General features: G+C 43.1%; 1 protein-coding gene across 1 annotated transcript; it reads right to left on the reverse strand.

Moving 5' to 3' along the window:
* Window positions 1-3,646: 3,646 nt before the first annotated feature.
* Window positions 3,647-14,617, reverse strand: GEM (GTP binding protein overexpressed in skeletal muscle). Its single transcript, XM_019550532.1, has 5 exons — window positions 14,442-14,617; window positions 12,076-12,416; window positions 7,093-7,169; window positions 6,105-6,309; window positions 3,647-4,832 (listed from the first exon to the last, which is right to left on the reverse strand). The coding sequence occupies exons 2-5, from the start codon at window positions 12,404-12,406 to the stop codon at window positions 4,555-4,557; spliced, it is 891 nt and encodes a 296-aa protein (XP_019406077.1). The 5' UTR covers window positions 12,407-12,416; window positions 14,442-14,617; the 3' UTR covers window positions 3,647-4,554.
* Between the last annotated feature and the right edge of the window lie 242 nt (window positions 14,618-14,859).

A 14,859-nucleotide genomic window follows, 5' to 3' on the forward strand; every position in this document is an offset into this window, starting at 1 on the left:
AGTCCTCCATCAGGCGATCAGGGCTCCTCCTGGCCGCATCGTTAGTACCCACATGGACTAGGACCATAGGGTCCTAGACCTGGACCTGATCTACAATCACACAGATCATTTTTGTAGATCAAGTCCCATATGTGCCATATTTGCCGGTGCTTCCCCAGGAATGTTATCTAAGTAAGTCAAGGTGGGGGGTGAGGGGGTTAGTGGGTCTGCAGGCAGGTTAGTGGGCCCACCGGAGGAGGGGATTGGTGGGTCCACAGAGGCAATCTGGGGATCGGAGAAGTGGGGAGGCTACAAATAGCCTGGAGAAGGTTGGGGGTGAGGTAGGAAAAAGGCAGTTCTGGTGCTGGGGCAAGCGGCTGGGCTTTCCAGCCCCAGGGGCTGTGCTCTGAACTTACTTGGGTTAGATTGGGCATGAATCAGCACTGTCTACATAGTTTGTCACCTAGGTGAACTAAAGTTAGATCACGCTGGCCATATTTTACCCAATCTAACCTTCTATAACCTATATATAGAGATCAGCACTTAGATGGACCTAACCCTAGTTAGGTCGATATAAGGCTAGGTACAGGTATTCTAATATCCCAAGGTGGAAGCAATTTAAGTTTCCTGCCTTATCCTAAGTGCCCTAGGTTATATCACCAATGAACAGAACAGATGTTCACCTTTCAGGCTGCCTGCACTGGCCAAGGGCACCAGGTTGGAAGCATTCTCGCATGCCTCCCAGCACACGCCGCTGGCTCCGCAGGCTGCTGGAGACTCCCGAGCGCAGCCAAAGGGGCAGCCCATCCCTGATTGGCTGCCAGACATGGGGGAGCACCCCTCCTCTCCTCTGCCCTCCCCCGCACTACTCTTTCAGCCACAGGAATGACAGATAAACACAGAGAAGCAGGGCTGGAAGCATAGGCAGTGGAAGGCCCGGGAGAATGGGGCTTAGCCTTCCAAATGCAAGCCAGCAGTAGCAGCAGGTAGGGCCACAGGGCAGCCCAGGTGCAGGCTCTAGATGGCTGCAGCGGGGGGTAGGGGGAAAGGGGCACACACAGACATGCAGCGGGAGCCTGCAGCAATCTGGCAGCATGCAGAGCACTGCCCAGCACAGCAGGTAAGTCTGTCATGGGGTTGCAGATCAAGACCCCTGTGTTGAGGGAGGGAGTGAAGCAGGGGCAGGGGCAGGGTATGCAGTGAATGGGTCCCTGGGGCCGGGGCAGGCTGTAGGATGATGGAAGCCTGGAAGGCTCATCCAGGGGCATGGAGGTTGGGGGGGGGGTCCCACTGCTGTGTGCACCCCAGTGGGGGGTCTGGGGGGCACATGCCCCTCAGACCTGTGCATAGAGCAGAGGCAGGCTGCCACTGCATGCTGGGCTCTGGCAATAGAGAAGAGGAATGGGGAGAAGAGGGGAAGGGGCTCCTTGTGTGTGTGGCTTGGGTCTGGCAGCAGCTGCTCCTCATGGTGAATCCAATGCTCTGGAAACCTCATTTTTTATCTGCAGCTTCAGAGCTGAAGGCAACAGTGAACAGGGACCACTGAGCATCTCTGCCTTGTCCAGGCTGTGCTGTCCAGGAGCTGCCAATGCATTCAGATTCTGTGGTATCACTGGGGGGCAGCTCCACAGCCCAAAGCTGAGCAAGGGAAGGAGGGAAGGAAGCAAGGAGTGAGCAGCCAGGAGTCCAGTGGGGAGTTCACAAGACAAATGAGGGATGCAGGCCAAGCTGGGGATGCTTGGGGGCTGGGATCCAGATGGCAAAACCCATCTTCCAAGTGCAGGCATCTCCTGAGAGCCATGATAAGAGCTAGGAGCACCTTTCCTTTCTGGATCTGCTGCAGATCAGGGATGGGGAGGGAAGGGGTGCAGGGCAAAATTGCTCATGGCTGGGCTGGACACACATACACAGTGATGGAGATCACATTACAGCTGTGCTCCTCCTTGTTGCAAAGCCCCACGCCCCCTCCTCCCTGCAGAAGATCAGCACCAGCAGCAGTGTCACAGGGAGGTGGCAACTGCAGCTGTGCTCCCCACCCCGCCACACCATCGCCACACACACACAGGGCATAACAGTCAGTAGTTGCCTCTTGCTCGTTCTGCCTACCTTGCCTTGTTGCCACCACCTGCTATTTGCCAGTGCTCTGAGGGCCTGATCCTTCCTTCTGAAGAGCATCCCCCCAACCTTATTATCGTTGTCAGAAATCCCTCACGATCAAGGATAATCACTCCCATGGGTCAAGTAAAGGCTAGTAGATGAGCCTGAGCATAGCTAAGAAGGTCAAGTACGAGCCGAGTTCCAGGGTGTCTTCATGTAAGGCACAGAGCAGGCAGGGGGCTACAAAGGCACCTGAGAAGCTAGTGGACAGTGACCTAACTTGAGTCGGGAAGGTATCTGGTACAGAAGTTTAATAGACCAGAGTAACCTAAATCAGCCCCTTGTATGGGTTACTAAGGATGCTAAGGACTGTATCTCTTCCAAGATGGCTTGATCTGGAGCTATCATAGTCAGCCATCCCTCGATAGGAGGATGACAAGCTTCCAGTAAATAAGGGAGTCATCACTGAGTTCACAGATGAGTGAAGAGGCTGATCCAAAGTCCACATGTTTGACATGGATTTGGAGCTACAAAGTTCCCTAGTTTGGCTGACATGGACCAGGAAAAAGCACCGTACCTCTAACACTCTGAGAAAATTAATTCAATGAAACTGATGTGATGGGAGAAAAAAACTCTCCACTTATTCCTGACATTCCTTTACTAATCGGGAATGGGGCAACCTTCTGTTAGTTCAGCTAACAGCGACTCTGAACAATGATGTTGTGATGAATATGCTGTTCGAAGTGCTTTAGACAGACAAAATCCTAAATTTTATACAGGCCAATCAAAAATATGTATTTATTTAAATTGACCTCTCTCTGGTACATTCATAGATTGATAGTGACAGCATTCTTGCCTCTACTCTGTTGCAAATACTGAATTCTAATACTGAAGGCAACCTATGGGAATATTTATTCCACAAGACATATGAACATCACATATGTCATCCTACAATGGCATTGGTCATCCTACAGTGAGGTGTATTATGCTCATAGCCATAGAATCATTTCTATACAATAGTCAGGTTATATAAAGTTAGTCTCAAATTGTACTGTGGTTGTCCTCTAGATGAAATAGGGTTCTACCCATACAGTCTGCCTAAACCTAGCAACATTTCTTCTACCAAAGCTGTCAGCAAAGGTGGTGAATCAGGCCTCTAGTGAACATATCTTGGAGAACACAGGATGTGGAATTCACATCTGTCTACTTAAGTAATTATATAACACCTATCACCTGAGCTTAGTACCTGACCTATGAAGCTGGCTACCAGTTTGGAAACTAACTTAAGAGATCTCCAAAATAGGGATAACAATGTTTACTTTCTATAGTAAAATGTTTTGAGCTTGTGGACAAAATGCACAGAATTAAGATGCACATAAATTAACTGTTGTCATTGTCTTTATCACTACACTACCACTTTGGGTACAAGGAATAATGTACATTAATAGCCTTAGCAGTCTTTACATTGTTGACTACTCCTTATTCAGATAACTTCATTGTACACTCACACTTCATAAGCTTTCCGAACAAACAAAATCTTTTCTTGAACTGTAAAAAGACATTTTGGGGATTTCTTGATAAGGCCCAAAGGCAGGGGCATCTTTTATTTATTTTATTACAAGGTATGTAAGTAAAAACTTGCATTATCTGAAAAAGATATTAGATAGAAAACAGTAATAAAATTTCCTATTTTGTTAAGAAACTTGGTAATAAATACATTTTCCCCAATATTAAAAAATGCCTATTATCTTGCAAGATAATAAATACAGCATACATCTGGCATACACAAAGGCCAAATCTGGGTACAAAAAGTCTACGTGCTTTCTTATAAAAAGCTCAAGTGATTTTAAAATGTTTTGGCATCTTGCACTTGATGCTATTTTTAATCTGATGTTTTCTATTAACAATCCCATAGTATGAAAATCATAAAGGAAAACTGTTTGATTAGAAGCATTTTTCCATTAAAAGTTAGAGATGTGTATGTTCATGGATACTGCTCTGGAAACAAAAAAGTGTTGTGGTAGCTATTACAGAAATGCAGATTTTCAGCTGTAGGTACTTAAGAAAATGAGATGAACTAGTTGGTAAAAAATCGTTTCCCAAACCATTCCTCATTTCTGTACATTTAAAAAAAATAAGACTTTGTCCCCCAGATCACAATGATTTTAGATTCTTATGCTATAATCCAAAGGTAAGGGAAAAACAATAAGTACATTCCCAAATACTCCCCAAGTATTAAGAGTTGGGTGTCCTGGTATATGACAAAGTATTTTTTTCCTTTTTAACTACCAATAAAAAGATAAGAAAGACTTTTCCATGCATTATGGTGTGCTTGTAGCCATCACATTTCATCACAATCACAACTGTGAATCCAAGTCAATTTTTGCCTCATAATCCAATCTAATATAGATTGATTATTGTTCACAATATGGTTAAATAATGTCCATAAAAGAGAACATCTGATATTGTCCAACTTTCCTAAAGTACTGACAGGTCATGACACGACTTAGATTTCAGTTTAAAGGCCATATTCTTGTTGTTCTTGGCCACTATTTTGCCCCAGAACCGCCTGGCTTTCTTGGGAATGCTCTCTCTCCGTTTCTGGTAGGCCAGCCTCCTCTCATTCTTTTCCTTGCTGTCCCTCCGTAGCCGGACTTGTCGCACAATCCCTTCAAACAGCTCTTTCACATTGTGCTGGACGGCAGCAGAAGTCTCAATGAACTTACAGTCAAACACAACAGCGCAAGCACGACCCTCTGCAAAATCACAAAGCAGATTTGTCATTGGATGTAGCATTTGGTATTTGCACATTCTTTAAGCGAAAGGGGGAAAGGCAAAACTGCTGAACAGTACTATGTACAGTACAGTGTAGGTCCTCTCTGTAAATCATCTTAATGTGTCCATTTGTACTGTAAATTTTAGTGAGTCATATTCTGAGGCAATGAGATAGTGATTATTGAGCACAAGAAATCACTTGTTCCATTTACAGCCATATTTCCAAAATGAAGCTTCTATCTCTACTAAAACAACCTTGTATGTGCCAAAGCTCTGACTTAGGGGGTTATGGTCTTAAATGCCTGATTGTGGGTGCAGATACAGGGCTTGATCCTTCTGGAATGGAAATCAGTGACAAAACTTGCAATAAACTTAGCATGGGTAGGATTGGCCCAGAGATCACATATACAAATCAAAGTTTTGAATAGCAAAACCTCTGGTGTGGAGAGCTGAACCTTAGATATATGCAAAACTATGCCTGGGATTTTAGAAGTCTCTCTAACATTGTGACCATTGTTTTTTGTATATTTGAGCCTGAACTGAATATAACAATCTTCTTTTTATATAGATACCAAATTGCTGTCACTCCTTTCCCCTCTGAACACGTCAGCTGGAAGTCTCAGGGAATGCTGTCTGTATAGCTAAATGGCAATTAGCCACCTGGACTGCAAGGAATGATGGAATGAAAACAGGCAACATAGGAAAATATTTCTGAGCATTTCCCCTTAGAAGAACTGTGATGCAGACCTCAGTGAACACAGCATTCACCCCAGATCAGCGATTTTTACCCTCAAGTAGGGGCATCATGGAGGTAGTGCTGAAGAGCTAGAAGAGGGAGAATACTTCAGGCAAGGTCAAGCTCTATAGTAAGCAGTCATGGGAATGGATTGAACCCCAAGGTGGGTAATTTTTCTCCTTAATTTCTGGTTAGGGTACACTATTTTACTGTTCTGTTGCAAACACTGGCATCTCATTCAAGGATAACTCTCCAGAAAGACATCTAGCTGACTAAAGACCTGATCCAGCTCCTATTAAAATGAATGACATCCTTTCCATTCACATGCATGGGAACTGAGTCAGGGCCTTAAACTGGGTTTTCAGGGCATGAGGTGAATCATTTGTTTGGCTTTTGCTGCTGATCCATTCCACCCACTTCATACAGAGTATTTTACTGAGTACTTATTAGCGGGAACACTGTCAGTAGGTCAAGAGCCACATGTTTACAGAGTGGTTGTCACCGTAATTTTCCATACCTGCCACAGAGACTTCACGGCACCTGACAAGGTCACTTTTGTTGCCCACTAAAATAATGGGAATATCTTCTGTCTGGCGTGCTGTGCGGAGCTGTATTCTGAGTTCAGAGGCTTTCTCAAAGCTTGCTCGGTCTGTGATGGAGTAGACAATCAAGTATGCATCTCCTACTTGCATGCAATGATCCTGGATCCATTCACTTTCACGCTGATAAAATAAGACAGTTATGCTATCATTAGCAAGGTTTGGCTTTCTTGCCCAGCTCAGCTTTTACAAAGAAAATCTATTAATGATTCCAAATACATTCACATCGTAGCTTTGCTGGGTAAGGTTTTGATTACAGTGGGCACATCTACACAAGACTGTGCAGTAGCACATCACAGCGCTGAATAATACTGCACAGTAGCGCATCACAGCATAGACAGTGTAAATACTGTCTACTGTAATACTACTGGGCAGTATTATTACGCTACTGTGCACTAGCATCACTTAGAAGACATTCACTGGTGCTACTGTTCAGTAACTGGAGTTACTGTGCGTTTATTTAGTACTTGCTAATACAAGTACTAAATAAATGTGCAGTAACAACTGTGCAGTAGTGTCTTGTATAGACACATCCAGTTACATCAATATAAAACCAGAGATTACTACTGTACTCAGTGGTGATCATATGGTTAACAGGGCCAGTTCGGCAAGTAGACTTCATTGTGTGCATGGCTGGACTGAATTTGTCTCTAACTGTGTTTCAGGCTTTTTCAGTTTTTAGTTTTTAATTTAAAAAAACCGAAAAAAAGAATTTCCATGACACTCAAACTCACATGTGCAAACTTTAGATTTTTAAAGATTTCCTACGACTTCAATTACTATCAAATTTTGGGTAAAACAAGCTTACTTGTTCAATATGTGTTTGTTCCTAGCACATCTATAATTACAATTCAGTCATACTCTATTTCCCTCTAGCACTTGAATAGGACAGAAGTTTTGACCTACCTTATTTTCCCACATGTCAAGCAGTATAATGGTTGCACTTTCACCATCCACCATCAAGGTTCGTTCATACATGTCTTCTAAAATGAGATTCAACCAGATCAGTTAAATGTTATCTCCTCGCACCAGGTGCATATAAACAAAGAAAAATGGACACATCTGTATAATTTCTTCCTACTTTAACAGAGGTCTGTTTAAGTCCTGTTCACTTCTGGTTTAAGTCTGTTGACCTCTGTTCAGCTTCCTCTACATCCACAAGCAATGAATCTGGCCCTGTCTTTACTGTTTGTCTTAATTTTCATGATAAACAAATGAGCCAGAAAGAGCTTGCAGTCATTATTTTGGCTGAAATTTTCTGCAATCCAATGTGGGGGACAAAAATTAGAACCCACTGGATGAAATAGCCAAATGCTGAACATTCGACTGCCATGGGAGCAGCAAACAGATGTGCAGACTCCAGTGAGACTTAGTAATGGAAAATATTTGTTTTCACTGTAACAGGGATGGTTTACGGGTGAACAATCACTAGTGCTGCACGCAGTTTGGTCATCAGATAGCAACAGTAGAACGGAGGGGCATATAAGTCAACAAGCTGACTATGTTACCCTGCTTTTCTTTCCTGTGTTGCTTCTTCCGCTGTATATTAGCATTAAAAGAGCAATTAAGAGCCAATGAGGCATTGTGTACAAGTTTAGATAATGTGGCAGTCCCTTCTTTCTTCTGGATGACAGACTGAAAAATTCAGACTTGTACTGTAAATCCCACAAGTGCTATAGAGGTGTGGAAAACTTCTCTTAGCTCTTACAAAGATCAAGCCATGCTGTGAAATTTAGGTCTGGGTTGGAGGTCTAGTCCTCTCCTGGCTCACAGAGTTTGGTGTGTTTAGAGGGATGATTTGGGGTGGCCTTAGTTGCAGCCTTGTGATAGTACTCAGCGTAATAAAATCCAGAGTTCTGGCCAACGACTTCTAAATTTATTACCTCCATCATCATGTTGCTCAGAGGCCTATCCAAACCATGCTCGCAGAGGATATTACTGGGTCTTAACGCTCACCTCATAAGCTCTTGCTCTGCTTCTAAGTGAACTTTCCCCTAAATCTCAAGCGTAGCCTTTCCTACAAGCCAAGAAACTGTACTCATGGACTAGACTGAGTCAAGAAGCATTAAAGAATACCCACGTGTTCACAAAGAAAACAGATATTCCACATCAACTTTAAATTTGGAAACTCTTCGTAAACACGGACTCAGGGCTGATACAGCAGGACATTGCTAACACTGTCTGTCATCATTCAGGGCTCAGAGCTGGCACAGCTGATGGGGTCAGGGACCTACAAGAAGAAATGTAGCAAAACAACCCTAACTCAATTCACTTTTAGACCCAGTAACCAGCTATCTTCTTAATGTATCCATTTGTACTGTAAATTTTAGTGAGTCATATTCTGAGGCAATGAGATAGTGATTATTGAGCACAAGAAATCACTTGTTCCATTTACAGCCATATTTCCAAAATGAAGCTTCTATCTCTACTAAAACAACCTTGTATGTGCCAAAGCTCTGACTTAGGGGGTTATGGTCTTAAATGCCTGATTGTGGGTGCAGATACAGGGCTTGATCCTTCTGGAATGGAAATCAGTGACAAAACTTGCAATAAACTTAGCATGGGTAGGATTGGCCCAGAGATCACATATACAAATCAAAGTTTTGAATAGCAAAACCTCTGGTGTGGAGAGCTGAACCTTAGATATATGCAAAACTATGCCTGGGATTTTAGAAGTCTCTCTAACATTGTGACCATTGTTTTTTGTATATTTGAGCCTGAACTGAATATAACAATCTTCTTTTTATATAGATACCAAATTGCTGTCACTCCTTTCCCCTCTGAACACGTCAGCTGGAAGTCTCAGGGAATGCTGTCTGTATAGCTAAATGGCAATTAGCCACCTGGACTGCAAGGAATGATGGAATGAAAACAGGCAACATAGGAAAATATTTCTGAGCATTTCCCCTTAGAAGAACTGTGATGCAGACCTCAGTGAACACAGCATTCACCCCAGATCAGCGATTTTTACCCTCAAGTAGGGGCATCATGGAGGTAGTGCTGAAGAGCTAGAAGAGGGAGAATACTTCAGGCAAGGTTATCTGTGCAGGTTACTTAAAGCCAGTGGAACCCAGCAAGCAGCACTTGGCTTTATTCTTTCATGAAATGGGTATTGCCATCCTGGTCTTAGCTTTCTACAACTCTTTCAATGCTAAACGGTCAAATCTAAATCTAGTTCATTCAGCTGGACATCAACATATCAATAAAGCCAAAAAGGGAGGGGCAGGTACTACCAAGAAAAAAACTAGCTCTTTAGTATATGTGTGCAGAAGCTACACACACATGATCACATTACTTGAAAGTATTAAGCACAGCAGGCCAGATTCAGCATTGACTTACAGCCCAGACAATCCTAATAAAGGTAATGGAATTGCATAGAGTATAAGTCAGCACTAAATGTGAGCAAATAACTCATTTCACATCTATTTCTAAGATGCCTCTAAAGAAGGAGAAATATAATAACAGAAAGTTTTCTAATATCTCAGCATATTTGGCCTTGAAAATCTGTCATAGCCACACTCCAAACAATGCTGATAGCAGGGCAAATGAAAGAAGAAACCATATAATTTAAATGGAGGAGCATAAAATATGCTGAGTAGGGAGTGCATAAAGCGAGTCAGCTGTATTTTCTGGATTGCCCAAGGGATCATATTTAACCATTTGTTTCTAACACCTCGGCCACTTCTGAGCAGGTTATGGGAGGTGAAATGCTTGTCCGCTCTTGGAGAGCCTGTTTAGAAAGCTGGTCATCTGTAATAGGTTTAGAGCCGCTTGAAGCCTCAACTCAAAACAATTGGAGGATTCCTGTATAATGGGTGATCCTTCCAGTGCTGGTCACACACATTTGTAGCCCAGGGAGCTGACAATGTGCAGCTCCCTGCTCTATTCATGATGCCTCACAGCAAGTGCCATGAGTTAGAGTGACCCCTGCCCACCCCTGACCCAACAGGCATTTGCTATTGGGTCAGGGGGGTTGGGGATTGAGCTCCACTTTGGAGCCAATCCAGGAGGAGCTGCCTGTCTGCAGCCCCTCTCCCCTAGCCCTGCCGCCCCACTCCTAGCCCCGGTGCTGTCTGCAGGATGGGAGGAGGGAGAAAAGAGGGGGAGGGAGCTGCAGGCTGGGGTTTGCCTGGCCTCAGCTGGAAGGGATGGGGCTGGAGGTGGCCCCCTGCCTAGGGGGCTTCAATCCACATGCCCCACTCCCAGCTCAGGCTGGGCAAACCCCAGCCTGGAGCTCCCTCACCTCCCTTCTCCCCTTCTTTCTTGCAGACAGCACCAGAGGCATGGCTGAGGTGCATTAGCCCAGCTCCAATCACATGCAGGGACAGACAGAAGTTAATGAAGGCCCTCTGCTTTGAAGCATCTTCATCTGAAGCCTCATTACATGAGGTTAGTTTGTTGCACAATTGGGTGCGTCTAAAGCACTCTGCAGCCATGCACTTCTGTCAGTGCTTTCAAGGGGCCAAGCATGTGACAAATGTCACTTCTATCAGCACCACCAGTGATGGAGCACAAGAATATCAACACTGCACTAGGGCTTCTGGCATGTTACAGACAAAGACACAAAACTGCTTTTCCAGAGGGAATGTGTTCCTTTTAGATGAGTAAGTAAATATCTGTATTCCCAGCTTGTGGGAATACACAAGCTGCTTTTGGGCCCAACATTTTTAACTATGAGCCAGCATAAGTGCTGGATAGCTCTTGGGTCTGTGTTGGAGGAGGAGAGGGGCACAAATCACTTTCCCTTTTGTCCTTCATGGAAACTTTACATAAGCGGCCAAGATTCTTTGTTGTCCTGAGCACAAAAAACAGCTCTGGGTTGGCACAGATTGTGTTGCCAAAGAGTCAGGGCAAGGAAGAGCAATGAATGGATGGGACCTTCAGCACTGGCTAGTGAAGAGAACCAGCAAGAGGGGCAGAGCCCCTTGCACTTTCTTCAAATGGTGGCAGTGTCCCCATGTCCTTAGAACTGCAGAAGCTCCGGCTGCAGCACAGCACACCACATGCGTACATCACACATGCAGTAAGGTCCTCGATTGAGTGCTGCCATTTAGCTCTTTGACTTAACTGCTCCCTGGGATTAGCGTAAATATGAAGCCCTGACTTGAAGCTCTTGGAGGACACTAAGGAAAAAAAATACCTAGTAAAAAGCTAGAGACTATGTCAGAATCCTCCCTTTGCCAAAAGGATTGATCAGCAAGACTTTTTGACCCAACTGTAGCACCTTCCTTCATTCTCTCTTCCCTGCAGGATGCAAGGAATAAGAGACTGTACTGAGAATTTTAATCAACCCTCAGACAGCCACAACTAGGGTAATATTTTTGCAAATAAACTAGCTAAGGTTACTTAAAAACTAGCAAGTAATCAGGTGGTACCAAAAAGGTCAGGCAGGGATTTTTAGTTTTCTGCCTTTATTTCACACTGGACCTCTGGACAGTGTTTATAGGTATTGCATTCTAATAGAATTCCATCCCACACAGGAGCAGTCATTACCTTATTCCAGCACTGGAGCTAATAGCTACACCACTATACAATTGGTGGGAGACCCATGTCCAACTTCCCATGTAATGTTTCTTACAGCAGGAACAAGAATTTTTTGGCTTCCAACAGTACTTTTTAAAAAAAAAATAGCTTGAGAATTCCTTTTGCTCTCCTTTATGTACACTTTGTCAGACTTAGGAGTTTATTAATAAGGATCTTACTTATAAACCCTGGTTTTTTTTAAGCAAGGTGAATGTGTTGGGCTCAGTGTTAAGAAGAAAAGCCATTAACTCAGTTTCTGTAACCACAGATTAAATGCCCTAATTCATTTTCTGTCCCTTAATGCAGATGTCTACTGACAGGACAGATTTTGAGTAAGTACAAGCAATAGAGAACATAATGACCTACCCCCCAGCACATCACAGTCGCTGTCCATGCTGTCATGTACACCTGCAAAGATGTTGGCCAGGGAAGATTTTCCTACTCCTTGCTCCCCAATCAGTACCACCCTGTAGTAGCTATTTCCAGACTCGGAAGAGATGACCGAATCAGAAGACTCAGATGACCAGCTCCTTCTGTAATAATCTTCTGGGTTGTATGTGTATCTTTTATGCACATTGTACTCGTGGGGGTCTTTGTGGACAAGCAGGTGCCTTCCATCGGCAGGAATGCTCCAGCGCTGCTGCTGTGATTGCAGAACGCTGTTGCTGCGCCGCAGGGTGACATTGTTCAGCGTCATCGTTCTGTCCCTAGGGAAGAACATAGAATTCATTGGCATTAGGCAACAAGCATTTAGACAGCACACGCACTATCTTATTCACTTTAGCAAGGTACTTCCTCCTCTTCTGCAAACCCCTAGTGCACAAATGAAAGGAGGGAAAAGTCTGCCTTTCTCATTCAGTTCTATTCCATGTAGTTACACAGAGATACACCTGATTATTGAGAAAAAACTAGCCTTTTGGTATATATGTGCTGAAGTTACACACACATGATCACACTACTTGAAATTAGTAAGCCTAGCTATGCCTTTGGTCAGGGTTTCCCAAGGAAGATGAAAATCAACATTCCCCCTCATTGCACCATCTCATGTATTTGACATCTTACCTGACATTATAGTTACAACTTACATGACTCTTCTGACATTATATTGCTTCTTTGCTCTTTAAAAGGTAGTGCTGACTATTAGGTATAGCCCCACAGGAAGGAAAGTGTGGTACTGCTGAAACAGTAACCCATACGTACAGGATCATGATGTTCCCTGCGTGCTGGTCTCTACCCAGTTTAAGATAGCATGAACTCCATAGATCACACTGAAGGAGCAGTCCCTGTGACCGCGCCCCCCATGCAGAGACCCTAATTGTGTGTAGTCATGACAAACACTGTGCAATGAGGTGAAGTTTCCTTGCACTCCTCCCTATCACTGCATCCGCAGGTGGGAACCAGCACAGTCTGCCACTGGTTTTATAAAAACAAAAAATGAAAAAGCCTTCTTGCTTGTAGTCTGATGTTTAGACTCAGCTGAGAGTTGAATCTTTTAGTAGAGCAATAAACACGGCACTTTATACATTTAGATCGTCTCCAGCAAAGAAAAAGTATCAGGTAGCATGGCCTTGTCATAATCAGCTTGATGCTGTTCTCAGAATAAACCTGTTGTGTACAATGACTATGAAATCTATTAAATTAAGCTGATGAAAGCAAGATGAGAAAGCCAGATGGATTCTCTGGGGGTTTCCCAATCTCGCCACGAAAAGAGAGATCACTGGGAGAAAATTCTCACATAAATTTATAGTGTTTAAATCAACACATTAATTTAGCTCTGGAGCAGCTTAACTCCTCTCATCTAAACATGGTTCTTAATTACATTTGATTTTTCAAATCTATTCTGCCTTGGCTGGAGGCAGAATCCAGTGATGTAATTCCTATTGGTCCATAGGTCCAATTTTAGGAAAGTTACTTTGATGCTTTGCAGCTCCCAAACTGACAGCTATTTAGACATTCAGCTTTTGGGGGCATAAGTTTGAGGTTTCTCAGCTCTTGTCTTTGTATCAACAAATAGAACATCTGCCACTAAAACATACAGGGGCAGGGCTGCTTTCAAATACTAATATTAATTTTGTATTTACAAAAAAATGCAGTATCCTATCAAGTCACAGAGGCTAACATTTCTTAGGCAAGCAAGCTTTTTAAAAACTTCTGAGAGCAGGCACAGAGCAAACTATATAATAAGCATGCAGGGGGAAAAAGCCCTGCAATTTGAATTTCTGTATTTACAAAATATACTGCCTCATTTTAATAACTGCCAACATATGACATTTTCTTGTGATGATGCACAACATTTGTTACAAAGTGAAATCATCTGTATTCCACTTGGTCACACAAACTTTCCCCAACAAGACAGGCTTTTGCAACAAATCAACCACCAAACAAATTCTGCTTCACAAACAAAATGAAATATTTACTTCATTTTAACTTGAAAACATTTATTGCACTATAATTTCCCCGTTGAAAAGATAGGATGAAGAATGCCAGTTGTGATTTACTTAAATAGTAAACAGCCCGCGTTATTTACACTTTTTTTATAAAGGATTTACATCCAGGATAAACTCGGCAAAGCTAGCAAAATAAGACAATGACAGAAAATGTATTATAATTCCTAAAATTACAAGCTTAAACTATATTCAAATTATGCATTTAGTTTATCTGTTTAGCTCTATAGCCCATGTACCATAAAGCAGTGTATTCACATTAAGGCTTTTCAGCCAGCACCACCTTACTTTTTACAGTCTCTTCCACTACAATCAGCTCCTTTGCTCTCACTGTCTCTCCCTGTGGAGTGTAGTATACTGAACAGTCTGCTGAAGTAAATCCTCTCCTGTTCCGTGGCTGCCTCTTTAATTCTTTCTGAGCAAACCTGGTTTATATTAAGCCCATCTGATCAGAGACAGGGCTTTTCCGTGACGTTATTGGCCTGTCCACATGAGAGCCAGCCCCTAGCTGGGAGGAAGCAGGCATTCAGAAAAGAAAAAAAAAACTTACAGAGGTTAAGAGTGAAAAAAAACAGTTTCTTGTGGTCATATGATTCTTTTTCTTAATAATGCCAGTAAAATAAATACTTTCTCTTTTTATGATGGGAAAACAGGAAAATGGAAAAATACAGTAAGAAACATTTCTTCACAAGTCTCTTTTGGCTTT

This window comes from Crocodylus porosus, unplaced genomic scaffold (assembly GCF_001723895.1).
Source record: "Crocodylus porosus isolate Cpor-Errol unplaced genomic scaffold, CroPor_comp1, whole genome shotgun sequence".
In the NCBI taxonomy this organism is placed as follows: domain Eukaryota; kingdom Metazoa; phylum Chordata; order Crocodylia; family Crocodylidae; genus Crocodylus; species Crocodylus porosus.